The sequence below is a fragment of the Grampus griseus genome (assembly GCF_964374135.1).
Source record: "Grampus griseus genome assembly, chromosome: 13".
NCBI classification, from domain to species: Eukaryota; Metazoa; Chordata; class Mammalia; order Artiodactyla; family Delphinidae; genus Grampus; species Grampus griseus.
This window is the reverse complement of record NC_139007.1, coordinates 81,132,678-81,157,221: the sequence shown is the minus strand read 5'-3', so window position 1 is coordinate 81,157,221 and position 24,544 is coordinate 81,132,678. Positions and strand designations below refer to the sequence as shown.

General features: G+C 43.2%; 1 protein-coding gene across 1 annotated transcript in view; it reads left to right on the top strand.

Annotated features, from left to right (window-relative positions):
* The window catches only part of SLC22A2 (solute carrier family 22 member 2), a gene marked incomplete at both ends in the record, with an annotated part of 30,288 nt that overhangs the window by 666 nt on the left and 5,078 nt on the right, over positions 1-24,544 (top strand). The window contains 9 exons of the mRNA XM_082668814.1: positions 1,624-1,727; positions 7,653-7,807; positions 9,727-9,895; positions 11,717-11,831; positions 13,366-13,472; positions 15,458-15,672; positions 16,309-16,417; positions 17,651-17,763; positions 21,211-21,310. Coding sequence (XP_082524940.1) covers positions 1,624-1,727; positions 7,653-7,807; positions 9,727-9,895; positions 11,717-11,831; positions 13,366-13,472; positions 15,458-15,672; positions 16,309-16,417; positions 17,651-17,763; positions 21,211-21,310 — 1,187 coding nt within the window. The remainder of the gene's footprint in view (positions 1-1,623; positions 1,728-7,652; positions 7,808-9,726; positions 9,896-11,716; positions 11,832-13,365; positions 13,473-15,457; positions 15,673-16,308; positions 16,418-17,650; positions 17,764-21,210; positions 21,311-24,544) is intronic.

The window sequence follows — 24,544 nt, the reverse complement described above, 5'->3', positions numbered from 1 at the left end:
TCTCAGCGGTAAGAAGCAAGCAAAAACATCAGAATTCCTGGGAATTATGCCAGGAAAGGGAACATTCTCAAGCCTCCTCTTTTTCTAGAGGCCCTGACTTCCCCTCCACCTGCCATGGTACAGATGGACACCCGACACCTCATGGAACTCACCTGAACGGGTGCCTTACTGTGATACAGTGTACTTTTCTCTCGATAGCTAATTGTTTTCTCTTCAATTTGCTCGAAGTATCCGTATCAAACCATCTGGGGTTGGAGCTTATGCTATGGTACTATTATTTTATTAAAAACTACACTTGGCATTAACATCTAATCATGAGGCCTCTTTTCAATAGATAGAAAGAAAAAATGGAGACTTGCTGTTTTAAAATGTTTTATCGGAATATAGTTGATCTACAATGTTGTGTGAGTTTCGGGTGTACAGCAAAGTGAATCAGTTATACATATACATAGATCCACTCTTTTTTACGTTCATTCTTTTCCCATATAGGCCATTATTACAGAGTATTGAGTAGCGTTCCCTGTGCTATACAGTAGGTCCTTATTAGTTGTCTATTTTATGTATAGTAGTGAGACTTGCTTTTATTGGAGACAAAGCAAAATGGGGGGATAAAATTATTCTGCAAATACAAAGAGAGCCAGGTGCCTGGCTTAACTTAAAAGGACTGCTTGGATGACGTGAAGATATTTTGTACAGGCGTTAAGGTAGAAGAGCCATTTGAAGGATCTAAAATGGTCTGACAGTTACATGAAATGTGGAGGAGTGAAGATTTAACACCATAAAACTTTTTTTTTCCTTCTACACTGATTCTTTATTTCCAGCCTCCATTGGCTTAGCATGTCTGTGATTTTTGATTAAACAAAATCATTAAAAAGTAGAAATAATGTTTAACCAAGTATCTGGGCATCCTGTGATTCAGTCAAGTTGACCGATGAAATTAACCATCACAGGAAGCCACCTGCTTCTTAAGGCCTGGACCCAGAAAATGGCAAAGTATAACTTCCACCACGTTCTGTTGGTCAAGTACCATAAACTTTTAGGAGGCTTTTGCAGCGTGGTTCATCTCATTGTTCATACAGAGAGGGGAGACTGAGGCCCAGAGCAGAGAAAAATTTTGCCCAAGGCCACAAAGTGAGAGAGTTTGTCCTTAGTCCTAGAAAGGGGTTTTCTCCCGACCTCCAGGCCAGCACCTGTGGCTCCCCAGCATCACCTCCTGTTCCAAGTGAGGACAAAGGTAACAGCCATTAGCAAGATGCTAATTTAAAGAGACACTGAACAGCCTGGCTCCCTTAGGGCAATACTTGTATGTGTCCACACACCTATTTAATAAAATTACAAAAACAAATGGTTTGTGCATAAGTAATTACCCAATTTCAGCTCATTTAGCCAAAACAGAGTTCAGCCTGATGACATACTGCCAGATGGAATGCTAAACAGACTGCGGGACAAATCTTCGGGGTTGTGTAAAGAAAATTAACACAAGCAAGAAAAGAGTTGGTTTATTGTCATCCAGTCACATCGGTGCCATGCAAGGAATACCTCCTGAGTTCCCTGGGTTGAGCTGTGCCTAACAGAATTTTGTTTTCTTTCCCTCCCAACCCGGGACACCCCGGCCCCTCGCAGTTTAACCTAGTGTGTACCAACTCCTGGATGCTGGACCTGTTTCAGTCGGCTGTGAATGTAGGATTTTTTATCGGTTCTGTGGGTATCGGCTACATAGCAGACAGGTAGGTACAGTACAAAAGTGGTGGAATGTAAGCAGTCCAAGGAGAATGCTTGGGTTCACCTGCCCCTGCTTGAATACCCTCCATTCCCAGAGCACACAGGCCACACTTCCCTGAATTGTCGTGACGGTCTTAGATTTCCTTTACAGCTTTGATAAGCATGACCAATGTCTTTATTTTCTAATTCTCTTGGGTCATAGAGGGATGTTTCAACACTGGACAGCAGTGTTTCCTTGTGGGCTATCCAGAAGCTTAGAGTTAGAAGGGAGAGTGATAGAGGATTTGATCCCTTTTGTAATCCCAATTCTTTCTTTGGCCTCATGCCATCCACCTGGTCATACGTCTTCAGGGACTCTGAGCTCTGTCCCGTCCTCCGCTTGCCTCTCCTGTGCTGGAACCAGGTAGACCTTCCCTTCTGTTCTTACCTGAGCCTGTGGCGTTGCAGGATTCCTGAACTGGGGCCCTGGGGCCAGATGTAATTATATGTATGGAACCTAAGATATAATTTGGTGAAAGGGAAACAGGGTCTCCACACTGGCTGAGGTAAATATCCACTTCCATACTGTCACGTCCCTGGAGAGAGATTAGGAGCGACCTCTCCACATGGAATGTACAGCAGGTGGTCCTCGTACATGGGTCCGTGTCTCCGGGAGCTAGTTTTCAGTGACTCATACTGATCGACCTGTTCCTATGTCTTTTATTTATCCACTATTTTGTAATCCCAGGTTCACTGTGCTGGAAGTTCCTCATAAGGTGCCTCTTTACTCTGTTGATGATCAATTAGACATTGTTAGGAGTCCCCCAAAGGGAAAGGAACAGAAAAGTTGGCTTTATACTTGATAAGCACCTTAGGTAATTTGGCCATCAGTGCTAATTATTTAATATTCCTAATATTGGCTGTTTATTGAGAATTTCCCACGTTTCAGGCACCGTGTGCCACATTTTGGACAGTATCCTCCTCTTTAGCCATTAGTCACCTAGTGAGATAGTGCCATATAACTCTATAATAAATATACAATCTTTTATAATTTATTATACGCTATAACTATATGTATTTAATTCTGAAATAAGTGGTAAAGTAAATACATGCTATGCTTGTTCCTTCCCCAGCTATATCTTTGATAAAGGTAAACCAAAGGCCGTGAGCTTAATATGAGATATAGACAGAACATTTTCTCTGATGATACTACAGTCTGGATTAAAACTTGCAAGTGTGTTAAAGATTAATAAGGATGGCTGACTCAATCACACCCTCAGGGGCGTCTGAACTGTCACAGCCGGGGCCCCCTGTGGCAGCAGGAGGGAGGGAAGGTGACAGTGAAGGTCCTGGGTCACGAGGCGGCCCCGTGCGTCACATCACTTCTGTAACTGTCTACTCAGCCTCCCTTCAAAGGCTCCTCCTGGGACGCTGTGTGGCAAAGAGGCTTGTGAGGTGCAGAGGAAGGCCGTTCGCTTTTACTTTTATTGCCACAGAACTGGCAATAAGGACGGTGGTTTGGAAATGACCCCTGAAGTCTTGAGAGGTGGCCTGACGAGGGTGGTCGGGAGTCCGCCCTGCCCCCTGCGTGTGGCGGTCTGGACCCCTGGCGCCCGGTTCCCTCTCCACTGGCTCTTCCAACGTAAGGAGCAGATTCTAACACTCAACTCGCCAGCACAGAAGTGAGCGAACGGGGACTGAGCTTCACAGCTGGTTAAATGAATGAGTTGATTATTCCCATCCCGCTCAGAGTAGGAGACTGGTTATCATCCTCTTCCTGACTTAAAATCCCCGGTCAATTATCCACCTTCTTAGATGACCTCATTATTTTGTTCCTATTGTTGAAATCTCCCATGTAAAGTTGACTACTCATTATTCTTCCCCCCAAAGCTGTGTACATCCCTCTATTTCTTTTTCTTAAACTGTCTGAAGTCTGGTTGGTTGCTGCCCGCTTCTCTTCGGTTTGTGTATGCAGGTAAGGGTGCGTAATAAGACAACCGCCCTACGGCTCCAGAAAGGACACTATCTATTGCACATTTAATGTCTTTACTGAATAATTGTCAGGTTTTATAGAATGGAACAAGAATCTCATGGAAACCCATCTGATGCTTCAGATTAAACCAACACTAAATAAAACAGATTGTCAGCTATGAGGAATTTAAAACATATTGTTACTGAGCCCAAGCTCACTCTGCTTGCCACTTGACAGGCCAATAAATCGGAGACAAAGTGCTGAGACAAGGAACACGACTTCATTCGGAAAGCCAGCAGACCGAGAAGATGGCGGGCTAGGGTCCCCAGAATAAGCATCTTATCGGGGTTTGGATGCCAGTTTCTTTTATAGAACAGAGAGGGGGAGGAGATGGGGAAGTAAAGTAAAAACACCATAAGTTTTGCAAATGTCCCCTGGAATGGCCAGCCTCAGGGAGGGGATGTGTTCATTTCTTCTTCCTTGCAGCCATCGGCAGGTGGACAGGGTCCGGATGTTTCCCTGAACAAAGGCACTTCGGTTTAACATTCAGGCAGAGGGGCGGGGTTCCCTGAGGCAGGCCATTATGTAGAGACAGTATCCTTTTAGTGGACAAAAACAGCAGAAAGCAAAGGTTAAAGTAGAAGAAACAGATCCAACATGTAGTCAGACCTGGTTCTCTCCTGTAACAATATGACCTAACAGCTGATGAAGGTGTCTTTTAGAAGAAAGCCAGGAGCACATTATGAGCAGGTTATAATAAGAATACCGAGCCTTACACCAAGTCAACTTTCAGAAGGTCACCTTTGCAAGCAGAAGGAGGGAGAGACGGGGGATATATGCTAGAGATTTTGAAAGTAAACCTTCTGTAAGATGTCTAATTTGTTTCATCATTCAAACCTCCTAAAGAATGATTTTCAGAATCACCTGACTCCAGAAAAGTAATCTCTCACCAATTCAAGGTTTTTTTACTCTAATGGTCAGTAATTTAGTGTCAGGCTTGTAAATGTTTAACAACTGACTCTCTGAAGGAAAAAGCCTCAGTTTGCAGGGTTTGTTGATCTCCATGTTGTCAAGGCTCCCACGGTGGTCCATTTCAAGCTACCGAAGTGAGGTCACGGAACACAGAGTTGGCTAGAAAGATGCACCATTCTATGGTATTTCCACCATACAACTGCAACAGATAGACATAAAAAACTTCCTGAGCACAGACAATGGTCAAACACAGTAAAATAGTTAGGAAGAGATAAGTTTTGCATATTTATTACACGTGCTTTTAACATAATTTACTTTATTGTAAGTGTGTACTTTCATTTTTAATAATGGCTGTGTTTAACAGTCAGCTCACAAATTTTCTGAAAGTCTATCAATCAGCTCGCAGGAGCCAGCACTGCACTGCCCAGATTTCACAGTGGAACAAGATCAAGGCAGAATCAAAGTCCCGGCGGGTCGCAGTCAAACTTACTCAACTCTGTGGAATCTTTCAAAACTAGCTCTCCCCTACCTACTATGCGCCAGTCATTTTACTGGGCATCCCTGTGTGTTACATTTCACTTAGGATCATAACAGCCTTTGAAAGGAGAGTTGATCATCCCATTTGCAGATGAGGAAACGGAGGCTCAGTGAAATGAAAGCAGTGCTTCCCAAATGGTAACGTCCATAGTAACCACCTGGGGGTTTTGTTAGAATTATGATTCTGATCCAGTGGGTCTGGAGTGGGCCTGAGAGTCTGCATTTCTAACCACTCGACGGTGATGCTGTTAGCCCCAGACCTCAGTCTCAGTAGCAGGTAGCTAAAGGACTTCTGAAGCCAGCAGTCCTGGAGTTCACCCCATTCTCTTTTATTTGCTCTTCGTCTTTCATTTAACCACTTAAGTGGTTCTGTTGTGGGAGGGTAGGAAGGGGGGGAAGGTTCTCGAACCACTCTCCCTAATCTCCAAAATTTCTTCCAGCCCTGCCTCAGTGTGTTTTTTATTTAATTTAATTTAATTAATTAATTTATTTATTTTTGGCTGTGTTGGGTCTTTGTTGCTGCGCACAGGCTTTCTCTAGTTGGGGCAAGCGGGGGCTACTCTTGGTTGTGGTGCACGGGCTTCTCATTGCGGTGGCTTCTCTTGTTGCGGAGCACGGGCTCTAGGTGTGCGGGCTTCAGTAGTTGTGGCACACGGGCTCAGTAGTTGTGGCTTGCGGGCTCTAGAGCACAGGCTCAGTAGTTGTGATGCATGGGCTTAGTTGCTCCTCACGTGTGGGATCTTCCCGGACCAGGGTTCGAACCCGTGTCCCCTGCATTGGCAAGCGAATTCTTAACCACTGCGTCACCAGGGAAGTCCCTGCCTTATTGTTTTAATAGCATTGTGTCTTTATGTGAACATGTCCCCTAGTGAAGCTGCTCTGCATTGGTAGATTTGATTCTCTGAAGGCTTCCACGCACTGAGTTTCAGATGGTGAATGTTCCCTCTCATCCACCATGGGATTTTGTCCATATACTGGAGCATGATTATGGTGCTTTGGGATTTGACTGAGTCAACTTTGGAAGTTGAAGAATTATCACTTCAGCACATACTTATAAATTCTTTGAGGGTAAAGGGAGAGGTTCAGGAAGAAAGGCTAAAACATTGTGCTGATATGACTTTGGAAGGCTGTGGATAAAAGTCCAGGGGGTACATGTTTACAGTGGGGAACCACTGACTGAGAATTTTACAATGATGTGGTCAAAACAGGGTTTTAAGAAGTTTAGCAGTTTCCATTAATTATTAATGAGACGGCTTGATCTTTAAATTTCAGATTTAGAGCATTAATAATCCCAAGTAATTGTTAACAATGTTGGGGATTCTTTTCAAGTGGTCAGTTAGCATTGAAATGGTCACTAGAGCACAAATTGCCTAAAGGAAGAGCGGCAATTAACAAATGTCCAGCCGCATCAAACGTGCGCTGCTGATGACGTGGCAGCGCTACTGACCTGCAGTTTGAAGTGGATACACAAAAATGAAAGAAAACATCGCTTTGCATGAAGAATTTTTAAAATATCCACTAACAGCTAGTTAGGGCGTCTTTTAGAACAAAACCAAGAGGACATGATGAAATGTGGAAAAAAGAGACTGAACTTCAAGTCAGCTTTCTGAGAGGCAGCTTCGCCAAGGGAGGGAGGGAGGGAGGGAGGGAGGAGGGCTGGGTGCGAAGCTCTTTAGGTGTAATACCGCACTGAATCCCCTGGTCAGGCTGGGTCAGATACTCTTCTCCAGATGAAGAAACAGAAAGGCCGCGTAACTCGCCCGACATCCCAGTCAGCGGTAAGGCCAAGGTTAAACCCAGGTTCCCACGTTTCCGTCTACTCTGTGCACTGACACACTCTCCAGGTCCCTAAACCGATGGGACCCAAGTCTCAAATAAAATGTGCGGGAGCAATCCTGCTAAGGTATTCCATGGCAAAGGCCTATGGGATGGCAACAGGTGAGATGATGACAGCGCCACACAAAAGACCGTTGCCATGGAGACACACAAATACCATGAAGTCCAAAGGCAGTGTTGAAAATGGATGGGGAAATACATTGAACACGGAATTTTGTTTTTTCTAAAGCAAAAGCTCCTCAGTGGGCAGCTAGCTGAGACTGTTGGTGCAAAGGCCCAGCTCATGTGAAGACAGAAGCCCTAGACGGGCCCTTGGGGCATTCAGCGCTAGGTGGCCTGAAGAATCACCCCCTCTCCACGTACCCTCCACAGTGGGGGGCTGAGAGGTGCTTCAGCCCAGGGTGAATGGGCCTCACTGGGCTTCAAGTTTATACATAGTGTCCTGGTGCAAAGTCCTGATGGAACTTACCTGAAGCCAGGGATTCTCTTGGTGGGTATCCGTCTGTACCTCCTGAATGTCCATCATTCAGAGATAACCTCCACTTTAGTTTAGAGTTCCATCACTTCGTGAATTTTCTACAACCCTCATGAATCTAATCTAATTCCATTCCCTCTGTTTGTTTTCTCCTTGCAGGTTTGGTCGTAAGCTCTGCCTCTTGATTACAATCCTCATAAATGCTTCATCTGGAGTTCTCATGGCTATTTCCCCAAACTATACATGGATGCTAATTTTTCGCTTGATCCAAGGACTGGTCAGCAAGGCAGGCTGGTTAATAGGGTACATCCTGAGTAAGAACGCTTGTGATTCTAGCTGTGGGGGACACTGCTGGCAAAACATAGTCAGTCACGTGAGGGTAGCTGCCCAGGGAAATGGACTCAGCTTCAAGACAATGTTGAAAGATTTTTTTTCTGTATCAAAAGAATTCCTGAAATCTTTTCAGTAAACTCATTCTGCATTCCTCCTAGAAAGAAAACAATGAAGCAGGAATGAGAGTAAACATCATGCCATCCAAACTCTTATATAACTCTTCAGGAATTTTTGTTTTCTGTGCCCTGGGGTGTACCGTAGAGAGGAAATCTAGCCCACCAGGCTTTACAGAGAGAAAATTCATTGATGAGAATATATTAGATTTATAAGGGGCTTTATTAATTTGGGTACATCCATTCTAGCAAACCACAGTTATCCTCGATGTATATGCAAGGAAACCAAGGATAGAAGTACTGTGGTCAATCCCGGTTCCTCAGCGAGCCATTTGTAGGACCAGGAATATCATTTACATCCTACTCATTAGGAACCAGGGTTATGCTTAAGCTCCATGGATTATAAGAGAATATTTGAATTATAACAGCAGAGCATCTGTAAATTAATATTAAGGAGAATTACCACCATAATTAGATCTTGGGAATTCATTCCATCGTTGCTTGCCCTTCTGCTACATTCAAATAGCAACCACACCAAGGGAAATGGACACTGAAATTAAAAGAATATTAATCAACCTTTCATTTCGCACAGGAGAACTAGAATATGTGTGCTTAAAATTTGACCCAGTAAAATTAATTTGGGGGATTCTATGAGATGAAGAGGAGATGGTGCCTAACACTCTCAGGTGCCTGTCATGGTCGTCACCTGATCTATGTCTGGGCAACAAAGGAGTTAATGTACGCAGTTATTCGATGAGAAATTTGGTTTCTCATACACGTGACATGGAGAAATTTGAATTTAAGTTTCATCCTCCCATTAATTTCTTCTCCAGTCCCTCTGGATGTCCTTAAGGTGCACCTGTCATTCACCCTCTTTCTACCTGCTACCCCAAGACCTCATCCATGACCCCAACCACTTTGAAAGACAGACATTTCTATTTATTAAGCATGTACATAATTTTGTCTGTCTTTTTTAAAATGCTTTTGGATAATTCACAGTGATTTATAGAAATAATTTTCGAGTGCACTTCTATTTGGTTTACAAATAGTTGAAGTCTTTCACATGATTACCAAACATTTAAAGCAAAACTCTGTGGTTCATGGAATATCTAGAATCTCAATTCTAGAATGTCTGTAATATAAAAATGACTATTTTGTAAATCCGTGTATCCCAGACTTCATACTCCTGCCATGCTGTAGTCATGGGATCGGATAAGGCTGTTTACTATACCACGTGCCGTGTTATGCTCATACACCAGCTCCTGGAAAATAAAAAGCCTGATTCATAGTGTTTTCCAATTTCTAAGTTGTAAATACTCCCACCATGACTGCTTTTAAGATACCAATGGGTTAAAAACCAGCTTGCAAAATTCCTGAAAATTTAAAAATCAGTTCTTGCAAGCCAGTACTAGCTGACTCCAGTCAGCTTGGAACCCCACCACCAGGTTTCCAAGCCATTTAAACACATTAACAGGATTGCCAAGAAAATGTTTAACTCATGTAAGAGGGCAAGTTATATTGAGCTATTCATTTACGTGAAAATCATCTATGCTCTAAAGTCAATGTTTACCCATGTAATATGGGATTATAAGATTTTACATTAATTAACACAACAGCAGTAATCATAACAAAATAGGTCCCAAAGACATTTAAAAGTTTTCAGAGAGCTGTATAGAAAATTCTAGAACTTGGACTACTTTTTGTGTTGGCATTCTAGTTTCCCCATAGTTAGACAGCCAACTCCCTGTTGTACTGACTTGCGTTGACCCTTTGGGTTGTCTCTGCAGTTACAGAATTTGTTGGGCTGAGCTACCGGAGAACAGTGGGGATTCTTTACCAAGTGGCCTTTACGGTTGGGCTCCTGGTGCTTGCTGGGGTGGCATACGTACTTCCGCACTGGAGGTGGCTGCAGTTCACAGTGACTCTGCCCAACTTCTGCTTCTTGCTCTATTACTGGTAAGTCCCTGTGGAACCAAGAGGAGATAGACTGAAATATTTTATCTAGCTAAAAAGATTGTCTTCCCCAATGCACACCATCCTTCGAATCTAAGATATCCTTCACTCTTCTGTTTCACAGGAAACCCAGGTCCGTGTTTCAGGGATAAAAATCATAAGCTTTAATCTGTCTTCCCCTCTGGAAATCAGATGTTCTTTCACTTTGAACTTAAGAGTTTTATGACTTGGATCTCACATTTTTCACTTTATTTTTGTGGTGTTTAAAGTAGCTTCCAGTAGCCATGATACCCTTTAAAGAGACTGACAATACTATTGTTCTGATTCTGCCCCTCCTCAGAAGAAACTTCAGGATAGAGAAGGAGAAGTATGGCACTTCTGTCACCACTTCCAATACCATGCCCAAAGCAGACATCCCCAATCAATCACAGCAGTCTTTATCCCAGATAAGGCCAACATGGAACCCCAGAGAGACCATACCAATCAATCAGAGTTACCAGGGCAAGTGAAATATGTTTGTCACCCCTGCCCAAGGGAAACATGGAACACAGTAAAAACAGAAGAAACTATCAGAAACTCCTAATGCAAGCTTACCTGAGATAAAAGCAAGAGGGATGCTAGATTATCAACCAAATCTCTCTCCTATGAAAAAACCCACCTATTTAGCTCCTGGACATATCTACCTGTTCTTCCCATAGCTGTCTTGTCTAAGAATTAAACATCTCAACCATTCCCAGGAAGCCTATTTCTCCTCCAAAAGCCATTAAAACTCTGAGAGTGATCCTTAGTTTCATCCCTATATCCTTTCTACCCCCTTTATGTCTCTGAAACCATCCCTCTTTTCCCCTGTTCTCATTAGGAATCCATTATGTCTTGCCTGGATTTCTGGGTAGACTCATAACTGGTCTCTTTGGCATCAGCTTTCCCATCCTCTAATCCATGTTTCACGCCGCATTGTAAAACTCCAGGCCCACCCCGTTACTCTCCTGCTTAAACGTCTTTCAGTAGTTTGATTCCCTTCAGAATAAAGACCTAGTGCTTTAGCATGACACAGAAGGCCCACCTATTATCCACGTTCTGACTATTTCTGAAGCACTTCTTGCCACTTTCACTCAATAGAGTCAAATTTAATTTTCTTACAATTCTACAAGCTCCACAGAAGAGTAGAAAATAGGTATTTGGGGTGTTCTGTTTTCTTCAGATAAATATTCAGAAGTGGGATTTCTGGATCATACAGTAGTTCTAATTTTTTTAGGGAACCTCCATACTGTTCTCCGTAGTGGCCACACCCATTTACGTTCCCACCAATAGTGCACGAGGATTCCCTTTTCTCTACATCCTTGCCAACACTTACTTCTTGTCTTTTTGATAACAGCCATTCGGACAGGTGTGAGGTGATATCTTGTAGTTTTGATTTGCTTTTCCCTGATGATTAGTGATGTTGAGCATCTTTTCATGTGTTTGTTGGCCATCTGTATGTCTTCTTTGGAAAAATGTCTGTTCAGATACTCTGCCCATTTTTAAATTGAATTGCTTGGTTTTCTGCTATTGGATTGCATGAGTTCTTTATATATTTTGGATATTAACCCTCTATCAGATACATGGTTTGCAAATATTCTCTCCCATTCAGTAGGCTGCTTTTTCATTTTGTGGATGGTTCCCTTTGCTGTGTAGCCCCTGCACAGTTTTATTTCCTTTGTAGATCCAACCAAACCTCACTGTGTACGATCCCTCACAGAAATCTGCTATGACCCCTGGGGGTGGGTGTTCAGTAAGATTTTCCCTCCACTTAACAGCATTGATGACACTTTTTCTGTGCCCTAGGTGCGTACCTGAGTCTCCTAGGTGGTTGATCTCCCAGAACAAAGACGCTAAAGCCATGAAAATCATTAAGCACATAGCAAAGAAAAATGGAAAATCTCTGCCTACCTCTCTTCAGGTGAGCCAGCAGCTGAGGTATCAAATCAGGGAACAGTGAAAAGGAAGATTTGGGAAAACCGTGCATTGTCTCAACGGGGAGTGGCGGAAGCAGCCCACCCACCTTGTGCAACGGGACATTTCTGTTGTACTAGGATTTGTGGTTCCCTGGTAGAATATTTTAAGCAGATGGAAAACAAAACTAAAGGAAGCCAAAAGTCTTTTAAAAGTCCGATGAGGAGCTTCTATCTTGTTCATCTCTCGACCATGTTGCCCCTTAGGCCCCGGTACTTGAAGTCTTGTTTGCCTGTGTGTCCATCAACATCCTCAGGGAGGGAGGTTTTCCCCAGAGGGAAGATTCTTCAAACACAAATAATTTCTTAGAATTTTTAAAATTTTGGATAGAAGTTATCCCAAAATATTTTAAGCAACCCCTGCCTTCCTGAATAGAACAAATGACTGAAGTGTTCATTTTCTCTGCATTTAGTGTTTCGCCTTTAGCGGACCTTATCACCTTTAATTTAAACCTTTCCATCTGACAAGACTTGGAAAAGAGAATATCAAGCTTATTAGGAATTTATACTGAAATAAGAGTAAGTCATTTCTGATGAGGCTCTAAGATGAGTGACCTGTAAGAATTTGAGATTGACGTGGCATTTAGAGTGAGGATGTGGGGGCTCAGAGCTCTTTTTTCTTCATTTCCTCTCTGGTTTCTGGGTGTTTGGAATACGTATTTTTTCCCAAGAATGACAGGCATAGCACTGATTCTTGGATTTCAGATCCTCTCAGAAACTGGCCAGGGAATAAGGCACATGTGGGTCACTGTCTCGCTCAAGGTCAGAGTTCACGTGAGGGTGGTAAGTCTGGTCACTGCTGGTCTCCTGGAGACTTCTTCCCCTTCTTCCTGGGTCTTTCACACAACATCACGTGTTGCTCCAGGAAGGAGACAGAGGGGAGTGGGTCTCACAAGGTTCTGCTTCCTGAACCCTGGAGATGAAATGTCCCCTCCACCACCTACTGTGTCACCTAGAGTAGGGCTTCTCAATTCTGTGCACGGGATCACCTGGGGACCTTGTGAACATGCAGATTCAGGTTCCATCTGTCTGGGCTGGGGCCTGAGATCTTTCATTCTAACGAGCTCCTGGTGATTCCATTGCTGGACTGAGTGCCAGGGTCCCAGATCACTCTCCTGACCTTTGGGCCACACACCAGCCCAGGTGTGCAGAGAGGGCGTGTCAATGCCCTCAGCCCTCAGGGCCACTGGGCTGGGCCTTGATTTTACTCCACCCGCTTTGCCAGTAGTATCCCTTTATATACGTGCCTGAGTTACCTCACTTCTCTGTAGCCCAGCTTCCTCTTCTGTGAAATGGGGTGAAAAACGTAGACCTAACTTGTAGGGTAGTTGTAATGATTAAACAAGCTAATGTGCGTGGAGGGCTTAGCTAGTCCTGGGCACGTTAAAAGCACTCAGCAAGTGTAAGGCATTATGTTCCCTGGATGACCCTGGGACACCATCATGAAATATACAAAGCTGTTCCTATTTCTTCTATTCTTAGAGCCTCGGATCTGATGAGGAAGTTGGCGAGAAGTTGAATCCTTCATTTCTCGACTTGGTCAGAACCCCTCAGATAAGGAAACACACTTTGATCTTGATGTACAACTGGTAAAGATTATTTTTCACTTTAAAATCCCTCCAAATTCTTTTAATCTGAATCATCCACATAAAGGGAGGGACCAAGAGTACCTTCAAAACATAGCCTGGGGGCTTCCCTGGTGGCGCAGTGATTGAGAGTCCGCCTGCCGATGCAGGGGACGCGGGTTCGTGCCCCGGTCCGGGAAGATCCCACATGCCGCGGGGCGGCTGGGCCCGTGAGCCATGGCCGCTGAGCCTGCGCGTCAGGAGCCTGTGCTCCGCAACGGGAGAGGCCACAGCAGTGAGAGGCCCGCGTACCGCAAAAAAAAAAAACACAGCCTGGGTCTAGTTAGCATCAACAGTGGTTTGCAAGTAGTCTCATTTATAGGTGGTTTTCCTGAAATCATTTTTCTCAGGCGGATGTTGAAATCGGCTTACAGTCCCAACGCATAGATCACTACATTCTCAACCTTGGCTTTCCCTTAAGAATCACCTGGGAGATAGTAAAATGCCAAGGCCAGACCCCTCCCCGACAAGGATATGGATTTAATTGGTCGAGGGAAGGGCCCAGGAACCAATACTTTCAAAATCCTCCAGGTGATTCTAATATATAGCCAAACTGAGAACTATTGGTATAGATTAATTTTTTTCAATTGAAGTATAATTGATTTACAATATCGTGTTAGTTTCAGGTGTACAGCACAGCAATTCAGATATATATATGTGTGTATATATATGTGTGTATATATATGTGTGTATATATATGTGTGTATATATGTACATGTATATATTCTTCAGATTCTCTTCCCTTATAGGTTATTACAAAATATTGAGTACAGTTCCCTGTGCTATACAGTAGGTCCTTGTGGTGTAGATTAATTGATGATGAGTGTACATCTCTCCTGATTGTACAAGACCTTTTAATTTTCTTTTCTACCTGGAGAAAATAAATGAGTAAACTTCCCGAACAAGAATAAACCACAGGAACAGATGAACCGGTTTGCAGGGCAGAAATAGAGACACAGATGTAGAGGACAAATGTATGGATATCAAGGGGGGAAAGTGGCAGGGGGTGGTGGTGGTGTGATGAATTGGGAGATTGGGATTGACATATATACACTAATATGTATAAAATGGATAACTCATAAGAACCTGCTGTATAAAAAAATAAAACAAAGTTCAAAAATTAAAAAAAAATAAAAATAAAATAAACCACAGGAATAATCCACTGGCTCCACAATCCAATAGCAAGCCTGAGCGTCCTCACCGCCTGCAGGCTGCCCCAGAGCCCTGTGCCGTGGGCCCTGCAACAGCCTCCTTTGCTGCAGCAGGCTTCCCTCCACCGGGCGGCATCGCTGGGACGACTCACATCAGCTAAAGGAAGCGTCACGGTCACTGACAAAAGCTAAGCTCATCAGGAATTAATCTAGCAACCTTCACAGTATTGCATGTAAAACGCATCAGGGAAATTTGGCTGCATTATCCTTTCTTTTTCTGAGTAATTGTGATTCTTGCTAATCATCCTCATATTTTCCATTACAGACAACGAACATTTTTAGCCAACAAAACTAGATCAAAATGTTGCTGTATCACGTCAGAAGATGTATCATCCAAAGTGGGCCTGTACCCATTTGGGAATTTGGTACCCATTTGGTCTCCTGGGTTCCTAATATTTGGATTAAGTAGTCAATCCCTGCGATTTCGACTGCATTAGAAGGCCACAAAGAGAAAAAAATAATTAACAACCACTAAGAGCTCGATACAGTTTACTAAATAAATCACTCTAGTAAGACATTTCTTCTTGCCTTTCAATTTGGTCAAGGAATGTTAGCCTAATTCTCCCCCTTTCCTGGTTCTGGGGTCACAGCCAGCCCCCGCAGTGGGTCAGATGGTGTTAAAGCAATGGAAGAGAGGGAAAAGCAATAATAAGAGGACAAAAACAGGTGACCTACGATCAACCTTTCAGGGACCTGCTCCTGGCGCCCGGCTTGACCTGAGCTCTCCTCTTTGCTCAGGTTCACGAGCTCTGTCCTCTACCAGGGTCTCATCATGTACATGGGCCTCGCCGGGAGCAACATCTACCTGGACTTCCTCTACTCTGCCCTGGTCGAATTCCCGGCCGCCCTTATCATCCTCGTCACGATTGACCGCGTGGGTCGCCGTCATCCATGGGCGGCATCAAATATGGTGGCAGGGGCAGCCTGTTTGGCCTCGGTTTTTATCCCTGAGGGTAAGTGTCAGGCCAAGCTGGGGTCTTGTCTTCCAAGGCCCTGAGAAGAGGGGATATTACAGCCCTTTGAGAGAAAGACCCTGTCATTTAACATCCAAGTCAATTTGGAAAGAATGAACAAAATATCTGGGACCTTCCTGAGTGAACTCTTGTGGCAACTCTGCCTTTAAGAACAGTGGCACCCAGTGGTTGCCTGATGTAATATAATAACACCCAATGGTTCTTTGATGTAATATAACAAGAGAGGCTAGGAGGACCCATGCCACAGGCCATTGAGCTGGTCCAGAGCAGGGGTTAGAAGACCACAGAGAGAAAAATGCTATTTTGGGGGGGTGTATGCTATTTCTTTTGGGTGACTTCTATAGACTGAAGTTGGTGCAACTTTGGAAGCTGGTATAATTGTGTTGTCATTAATGACTGGGATCTAAAGTGAAGAGAGCATCAGAATTGTGTCTGAGGCTAAAACAAACAGACATGGGGACTTCTGCTGAATTGTCCTGAGTCTATAGAAGAACCGATTGTGCATTCTTGTCTCATTCTGGAGGGGGCATTTTCTCCTTGCAAACGCCCCTGGGGCACTGTTGGGAGACCAGGGAGTGAGCGCAGCATGTGTCAGCGGTGTGCTTTCCCCTTCAGATCTACGCTGGCTAAGAGTCACCGTCGTATGCTTGGGTAGAATGGGGATTACAATGGCCTATGAAATGGTCTGCCTGGTCAATGCGGAACTGTACCCCACATGCATCAGGTGAGCACATTTCCTTCAGCATGAAGAAAGCAGCTGGGACATTTGTTTACTGGTGAGAACGACCACAGGTGCCGGCAGAGGACACCGTACTTTTTTCTTCAATTTATTTTATTGAAGTACAGTTGATTTACAATGTTGTGTTAACTTCTGCTGTACAACAAAGTGATTCAGTCATTATATATATATATATATATATATATATATATATATATATATATATACATACACACATTCTTTTTCATATTCTTTTCCTTTATGGTTTATCACAGGATATTGAATCTAGTTCCCTGTGTCCCTGTGCTATACAGTAGGACCTTGTTGTTTCTCCATCCTATATATACTAGCTTGCATCTGCTAATCCCAAACTCCCAATCCAGCCCTATCCTGCCACCCCCTCCCCCTTGGCAACTACAAGTCTGTTCTCTATGTCTGCGAGTCTTTTTCTGTTTTGTAGATAAGTTGATTTGTGTCGTATTTTAGATTCCACGTATAAGTGATGTCATATGGTATTTATCTTCCTCTTTCTGACTTACTTAGTATGATCATCTCTAGGGAGGCAGCTTACCTTTCAAAATGCAGGGTAAGAGAGGTTGACACCATTTCAAGGCAGTATGCAGGTCACACCTCACACTTACAGGATAGGTTAAAACACAGAAACCATGTGATGAGAACAGAAGCTATTGGATTGCCAGAGACGGATGACCAAATGTCAACAGGAGGGAGAGTAGCCCAAGCAGGACCATAGAACAGAGCAGGAGAGACAGTGATGAAAGTAAAACATGAAAATTGTCCCCAACACTAATTAAAAATCTTCAAGAAAGTTCATATAAAACAAATACAACATGGGCTTCCCTGGTGGCGCAGCGGTTGAGAGTCCGCCTGCCTATGCAGGGGACACGGGTTCCTGCCCCGGTCCGGGAAGATCCCACATGCCGCGGAGCGGCTGGGCCCGTGAGCCATGGCCACTGAGCCTGCGCGACCGGAGCCGGGAGAGGCCACAACAGTGAGAGGCCCGCGTACCGCAAAAAACAAACAAACAAACAAACAAGTACAAGAGAATATGAATGGAATTATGTACCATGAATCATTTATGTGCATTGACAATAACATGTACACTTTCAGTTCACACACACATTTTAATGATTTGGGGGAGTATTTATCTGGGGGGTGGGGGTGGGAGATAACCACTGTCCTTTGATAAGTCAAAGGATGCATCCGTGTCCTGTGTTTCAGGAACCTTGGGGTCCTCGTCTGCTCTTCCATGTGTGACATCGGGGGCATCATCACGCCGTTCCTGGTCTACCGGCTCACCAGCATCTGGCATGAGCTTCCACTGGTGGTTTTCGGTAAGAAATCTCAGAGATGTCTTTGAATGAAAACCTATTTTTAAGGGGCCTCCATGTTTCTACCTCGAAACAAGTGCTATGTTTGCAAGTGACTACTAAGTATGACTAGTCATTGGTACTACCAGTAGTGTAGTAATACTAATATTACTAATGGTATTAGCAGCTGCCAGCACTCAAGTCTGGGAGCCCACGAGGACTTATGCCCATAGAGGTGCAAAGTCAAGGGAGAGTGAGGTGGAGTTTCCCCTGAAGAAGACCCTTCTCTCCTCACTGATTTCCACCCCTTTGTCCAAGAGCTCACTCTTTCTGCCTCCTCTATGCCCAGATGTAGAAAAATACAAACGCTTTTACTTTGTTATTTCAAAAAAGGCAGTTAAAATTTTGCAAAGGGCAATTTCAAAACCCAGGGGAAACAAAGACCAAGAAAATGCATTAGAATAACAGGAACACCTGTGTGCGTGCTGGGCACCCCGGTCCTCAGATTCCTCGGCAATTAGATTTAAGGAGCATGGGCACAGCTCTTCCCTCTGACCCTGAAGGATGTACAGACACTGAGCCTGCCTCTCCCTGACCAGCCCACAGGAGAGAAGGGAAGGGACAAACCTAGTTATCAGCACATGCTGAACGCGAGTCTGCAGACCGTGAAAGGGGCTGGGAATCCTGGGCATTCCCATCGTCTTTCCCCACAGCGGTAGACGGAGGGACAGGTCCCCTCCTTCTGTGCGTCCACGCAGACACAGCTCCAGAGCCATACACGTTAACACTCACCTTGTCAGTGTTAGCCCCAAGGTCTTGGTGGACACATTTCAATCTTCTTTCAGACGCATTCTGAGTCTTTATTTATTTATTTACTTAATTTTGGCTGCGTTGGGTCTTCGTTGCTGCAGGCAGTCTTTCTCTAGTTGCGGTGAGCGGGGGCTACTCTTCGTTGCGGTGCGCGGGCTTCTCATTGCAGTGGCTTCTCTCGTTGCAGAGCACGGGCTCTAGGTGTGCGGGCTTCAGTAGTTGTGGCACGTGGGCTCAGTAGTTGTGGCTCGTGGGCTCTAGAGCGCAGGCTCAGTAGTTGCGGCGCACAGGCTTAGTTGCTCTGTGGCATGTGGGATCTTCCCGGACCAGGGCTCGAACCCGTGTCCCCTGCATTGGCAGGGGGATTCTTAACCACTGCGCCACCAGGGAAGTCCCTGAGTCTTTCTTTTAATTTGACAGAAATGTGACACTTTTCCCCATGGGCATACAAGACTTAATCTGGGGAGAGGAAGGGAAAGCCCAGCTCGGGTGCACAGCAGGGGGATAGTGGACGGTTCTCCTCTTAGTGCCATGCGTTGTCACACACAAGTGTCTCTGCTCATTCCCTTCTTCTCAAGGGATTTGTGAAGGGGAATTTTTCTACTGCCATAGATCTGCCAGGAAAAGCTCCAAACCTTTGCTAGAAGTCACCCTTGAAAGAGACCCAGTGAATGTCTCTGCGTTCCAACTTAATAACAGGATGGCCCAGGTTGATAGAACACGAGCTCTTTATCCTGAGATGACCAGCGTGGCTGGCCCTGCTGGGAGGCACATGCCCCAGATTCTTTCCTCCCCCAGCTCTGGCCAAGGGACCTGACCCCAGAGCCCCCTTCCCATCTTGGGGAAGCTCCCTCACATGCTCTGGATCCTTCCTTCCATCCCAATCTTGCCCACTCCCTTAGGTGGGCAGTGAGTGATGCATGAGTCAGCGGGACATTTCTGGGTAGAAAATAGATACTTCATTAGTATCTATTTTGTTTCTCTTAGTACCATTTAACCAAAAAATTGCTAAGTCCAGACCCAGAGGATCCCCCCATACCCAGACCCTCCCTCGGACCTTGCCTTTCCGTCTAAAGATAAAGGATTTTAACTGCATTTCAACATTGAAGTAAACTCAAAGACAATCCTCAATTTTATTTTGTTGGTAGTTTCCTTCTCTCACCACCCTTTAATAGCTAGCAGGAAGCAAAACTAACAGTTTTACACATTTTCTTTCTCTTTTCACACAATAATGGTGTGCCAATTGTGCTCTTGAAATAGCCAGAAATGGTCATCTAGAAGCCTGAAAACCAACAAATAAACACATTGGAAAATCCTGGTTGAAAGAGCACTGGAAAAATTGATAAGTGATATCCTAGTTAATTAGGCCTATCTCTGCAAATATAAAGTACTAAATGGATGACAATTTGATTATCTAATATATTCTTCACAGTTCACTCACTTCAGAGAATCGAAGCCAGCTGAATATGTCTCTTGTTTGCATGAGTTACAACCAAGTGAATCTCTCAAGGTTTGGGGAGATCTTGAGAGGTTAACTATTTAGTTCATGCCATGTGCCAGGCACTCTTCTAAGCACTTAACAAATATGAATTCATTTCAGCCTCTAAACAAGCCTTTGTGGTGGAGATACCACCCCACTTTCTGTTGGGGAGTCTGGAGTATCAAGGAGATCATAGAACTTCCCAGGGCTCTGAGACCAGTACTCAGGGTGTCAGTACTAGACCCAGGTGCTCAGAGCTACAGCCGGTGCCCTGAACCACTACACAATGGAGGCCCATATTTCTGCCAGTTTTAAGCATGCAAAAAGTGGAGTCCAACAGGCATTTTTTGAAACCCCCCAGCTAGTGAAGAACCCACATCCTACTTCCTGCATTCAATGATGGAAAAATATAAAGATGTAACCATAAATCCTAAAATCTTAATGGGAATTTAGAGAAACAAAAACACCAACATCTGCAAAAAATTACAGCTGGAGACAAAGGAAAAAAGGAATAAGAGAAATTTATCCAATACCTGAATCAGAACAGAAAGGCCTAGCTATCTGAAAAAGACTATATATATATATATATATATATATATATATATATATATATATATATATGAATCACTTTGCTGTACACCTGAAACTAACACAACATTGTACATCAACTATACTTCAATTAAAAAAAATAAAAAGCAAAAATAAATAAATAAAAATCCAATAAAAGGCCTGGCTATACTATTTAATGCTGTTATGAAATAATGCGGGATTCATTACTTTTATTTGCTAGTAATGATCCAAGTTTCTGACTCATTTTCATTACCGAGTGCTTTATATTGGCAGAGCTATATTCTTTCTTTTCTTAGCATCGGTTCTTTTTCAGAGTTATTTTCTGACTCCAAAGTATCTTAATATCATGGCAATTTCCTCTAGCCTAGAATAACCTTGACTCAAAATGTTAAGTATTTCATTTCCCTATAAGGAATTGTAATCCAGCAGAGTTTGGAATGGGCAAAATATTATGATGGGGAATAGGGCAGTCAGAGATAGCAAAGGAATCTGTTAAGTATAGGAAATCAGCACAAAAAAACACACACTTTTTTTAAAGAAATAAGGAGAGCTTTAATTATAGAGCCAGCATGGTTCAGTTCTGAATGTGATTTGCGTCTGTTGGTTTTCAGCTGTCGTTGGCCTGGTTGCTGGAGGACTGGTGTTATTGCTTCCAGAGACCAAAGGGAAGACTTTGCCTGAGACCATTGAGGAAGCTGAAAACATGCAGAGGTAGGGAGCTGGGATTCCTAAATGAACTATTCGATACATGCTTTGGGAAAACTCTGGAGCCAGTTGTAAAGAAAGATGAGGTTGGATCTATACCTCACACCATATCCAGTGAGATCAATTCAAATGAAATCAAAGACCAGAATGCACCAAAAAAGAGACACTAAAAGAATGAAGACACTATGGGAGATACCTTTAGCCTTTCATAGTGAGGAAGGTCTTTAAAATTTGACCACAAATATCCAGGACCCATTACAAAAAGTTTGCCTTCATAAAAATTTAAACTTCTATGTTGAAGAAGTACCATAAACTTCAAAAAAATAGCAAACTTAGAGAAAATATTCACTCCTTCATAAAGGGCTAATTTTCCGAATATATAAAGAGGTCTAACAAATCCGTAAGAGCAGTCCCTCAACAGAAGAAATGGGCCAAGGACTTGAACAGACAATTTAGTGACAGAAAGAAAAAAAACAGTTCCAACATATATTAACCTATGCCAAATCTCTTTCCTAATAAGAGAAGCGCAAAGTAACACCGCAGTAATAGCCACTGAGATTGTTAAATATCAGACTGCTTGGCGGCATACAGGTGACCCTTGAACAATGCAGGGGTGAGGGGTGCCAACACCCTGTGCAGTCAAAATCCACATGAAACTTTCAACTCCCCCAAACCTTAACTGCTAATAACGTGCTGTTGACCAGAAGCTTATGGATAACATAAATAGGTGATCAACACGTATTTTGTATGTTATATGTATTCCATACTGTATTCTTACAATAAAGTAAGCTAGAGAGAAGAAAATATTATGAAGAAAATCAAAAGGAAGAGAAAATACATTTACAGTACTAGACTGTATTTATCGATACTGTAAGCTTATATCACCTGTTTATAGACAAATTGTCAGTACCTACATTAACATTGTCTTATATGATACAAAACACTGTAGATGTTATACGTATTACTAACACTAGACATCAAAAATGAAAAGATAATGTAAAAAAGAAGTCCATATTTATTAACAGATGTAGTGACTCAAGCATTGAAAATGAAGAAGCAGCAATATGATTGCTTTATGGTCGCCTAGTGTAATTGATAATACAATTGCTTCATGGCAGCCTAGCCTATGCACTAATGAATGAACTGATATAAAATGTTTATGTCATACAGTATTACAGTCATATTCATAATACATTATTGGAAACATTGTTACATTTTTTTAAACACCACTTACCTGCGATGATAGGCTGATACACAGTTTCTCCAATACAAGCGAGAAAGGCGTATTGTACGATAATGTAATTCTTTGAAACCAAAATTATAACACAGAAAATGAACACTTTAATTTCATATTAAATATCACTCACCTTATGCCTATGTAAGGATAGACTAATGTCTACATATACTTTATTCATTCATGACATGCTTAACTTTGTCTTAATTTTTTCAATATTTCTAGGTTACATGGTTCATCTGAGAGCTTTTTCAAATCATCACAAAATACCAAAAAATTTTCCAATATATTTATTGAAAGTGGACCACATAAGCGGACCCGTGCAGTTCAAACTCGTGCTGTTCAAGGGTCAGCTGTACAATGTTGGGAAAGGATGTGGGGAAATAGGCAGTATCCTACATCGCGAGTAGGAGTCAGATTTAAAACCTCTATGATGGGCAATATAACAATAGTATCAAAATTACAAATGTGCTTGTCTTTTTACCTAGCAATTCCACGCTTCTAGGAATTTACATGTGCAAAATGGTGTATGTACAGGATTCTTCATTCAAGCAATATTTTTTATGTAATGAAACATTGGGAACTTTCAATGCCCATCGATTGGGAGACCGGTTAGATAAATTATGGTATGTTGTTCAATAAAATACTCCCTAGTCATCAAGAAGAATGAGGCAGCTTGATACACACTGATAAGGAAATTCTCCTATGGGTACTATTAATGAAAAAAAAGTAAAACACAGAAAAGTATAGAGTCTATCATTTGTGTACAAAGAGCAAAAAACATATATATACAATTTACTTGTATCTCTGGAAGAATATGCATAACATTGATTGTCTCTGGAATTGGGAGGCTATGGGATGTCAGTAGGAGGGAGACTTTTCAGTGTATTAACTTTTTGTACTTTCTGAATACATACGAATCTATTTAAAAAGTAACCTTAAAAAATCTAAATAAAGAGAATCACATATGCCACATTCCCCATGAATTTGCTTATGTGATATGCTTAGATATTACTGCTTATTTTAACCATATTCCATTTTTGGCACCAGGAACTGAACTGAATTGTATCCATGCTACAAACCCTTCACATTTCTCCTATTAAGCACTTGGGAAAGGTCACAGCAGAAGAATCACAGTGGTCTGAGGCTTTCCCTAGAACTTGGAAGAGGCTTTGAATCCAGCCAGATGGCATGCACTGGCAGCCCACAGGATACAAGGGTCTCAAGAGCTTCGCTTGGCCCCCATATTTTTTAAAGTGGGAAATCCACATAAACTGAATTTCCAGGGTCTGTTTTTTAAAAATCAGAGGATAGGGTAACACTGAACAGGCATTTCCTCCTGTTGACAATTTGCAGGAGCTGAGTGGTGACAGCTCAGCTTGTAGGAGGGCATGCTCGCTGGAGTCGGCCACAGACCCGCATTCCCTACATCCTGTGCCTAGGACACTTCTGTTTTCCGCCTGGCGAGTGTAGACATTTGAGTCTGAGATCCTTGACCGTGATCAACCAGCCTCCATAGACCCCATCTCAGTGCAGCTTGTCATGCACGTGAGTGCCTCCCCTCGAGGACAGAGACTCTACCCCATTTTCGGCCGTGTCCCTAGAGGTAAGCACAGAACCCGGCACACACAGAGCAGGTGCTCCCCAAATATGTGTGGCATAAATGGAGAGCTCCTTCTACGGCATCCCTAAGTGACGTTCCCCCAGGCTTTTCCCAGCCAGCTCCGGCGTCAGGAAGGCAGTAACATGTGATGGCGAGGAACAGGCCAGGTCTGATGCCGAAACCTGGCCTCTGTGCACCGACACCAAACTGAATCTCAGAGACAGAGTTTTGGGTGAAGTAGAAAAGAATAGCTTTATTGCAGGTGCCAAGCTAGGAGTCCAGGGCAGCTGGTGCTTAAAAGACCCGGACTCCCCGAAGGCTTTCAGGGAAAAGTTTATAAAGACAGGGTGAGGGAGGGGTTTTTATGGGGTGTGTGATCAGCTCATGGAATGGTATGTCATTC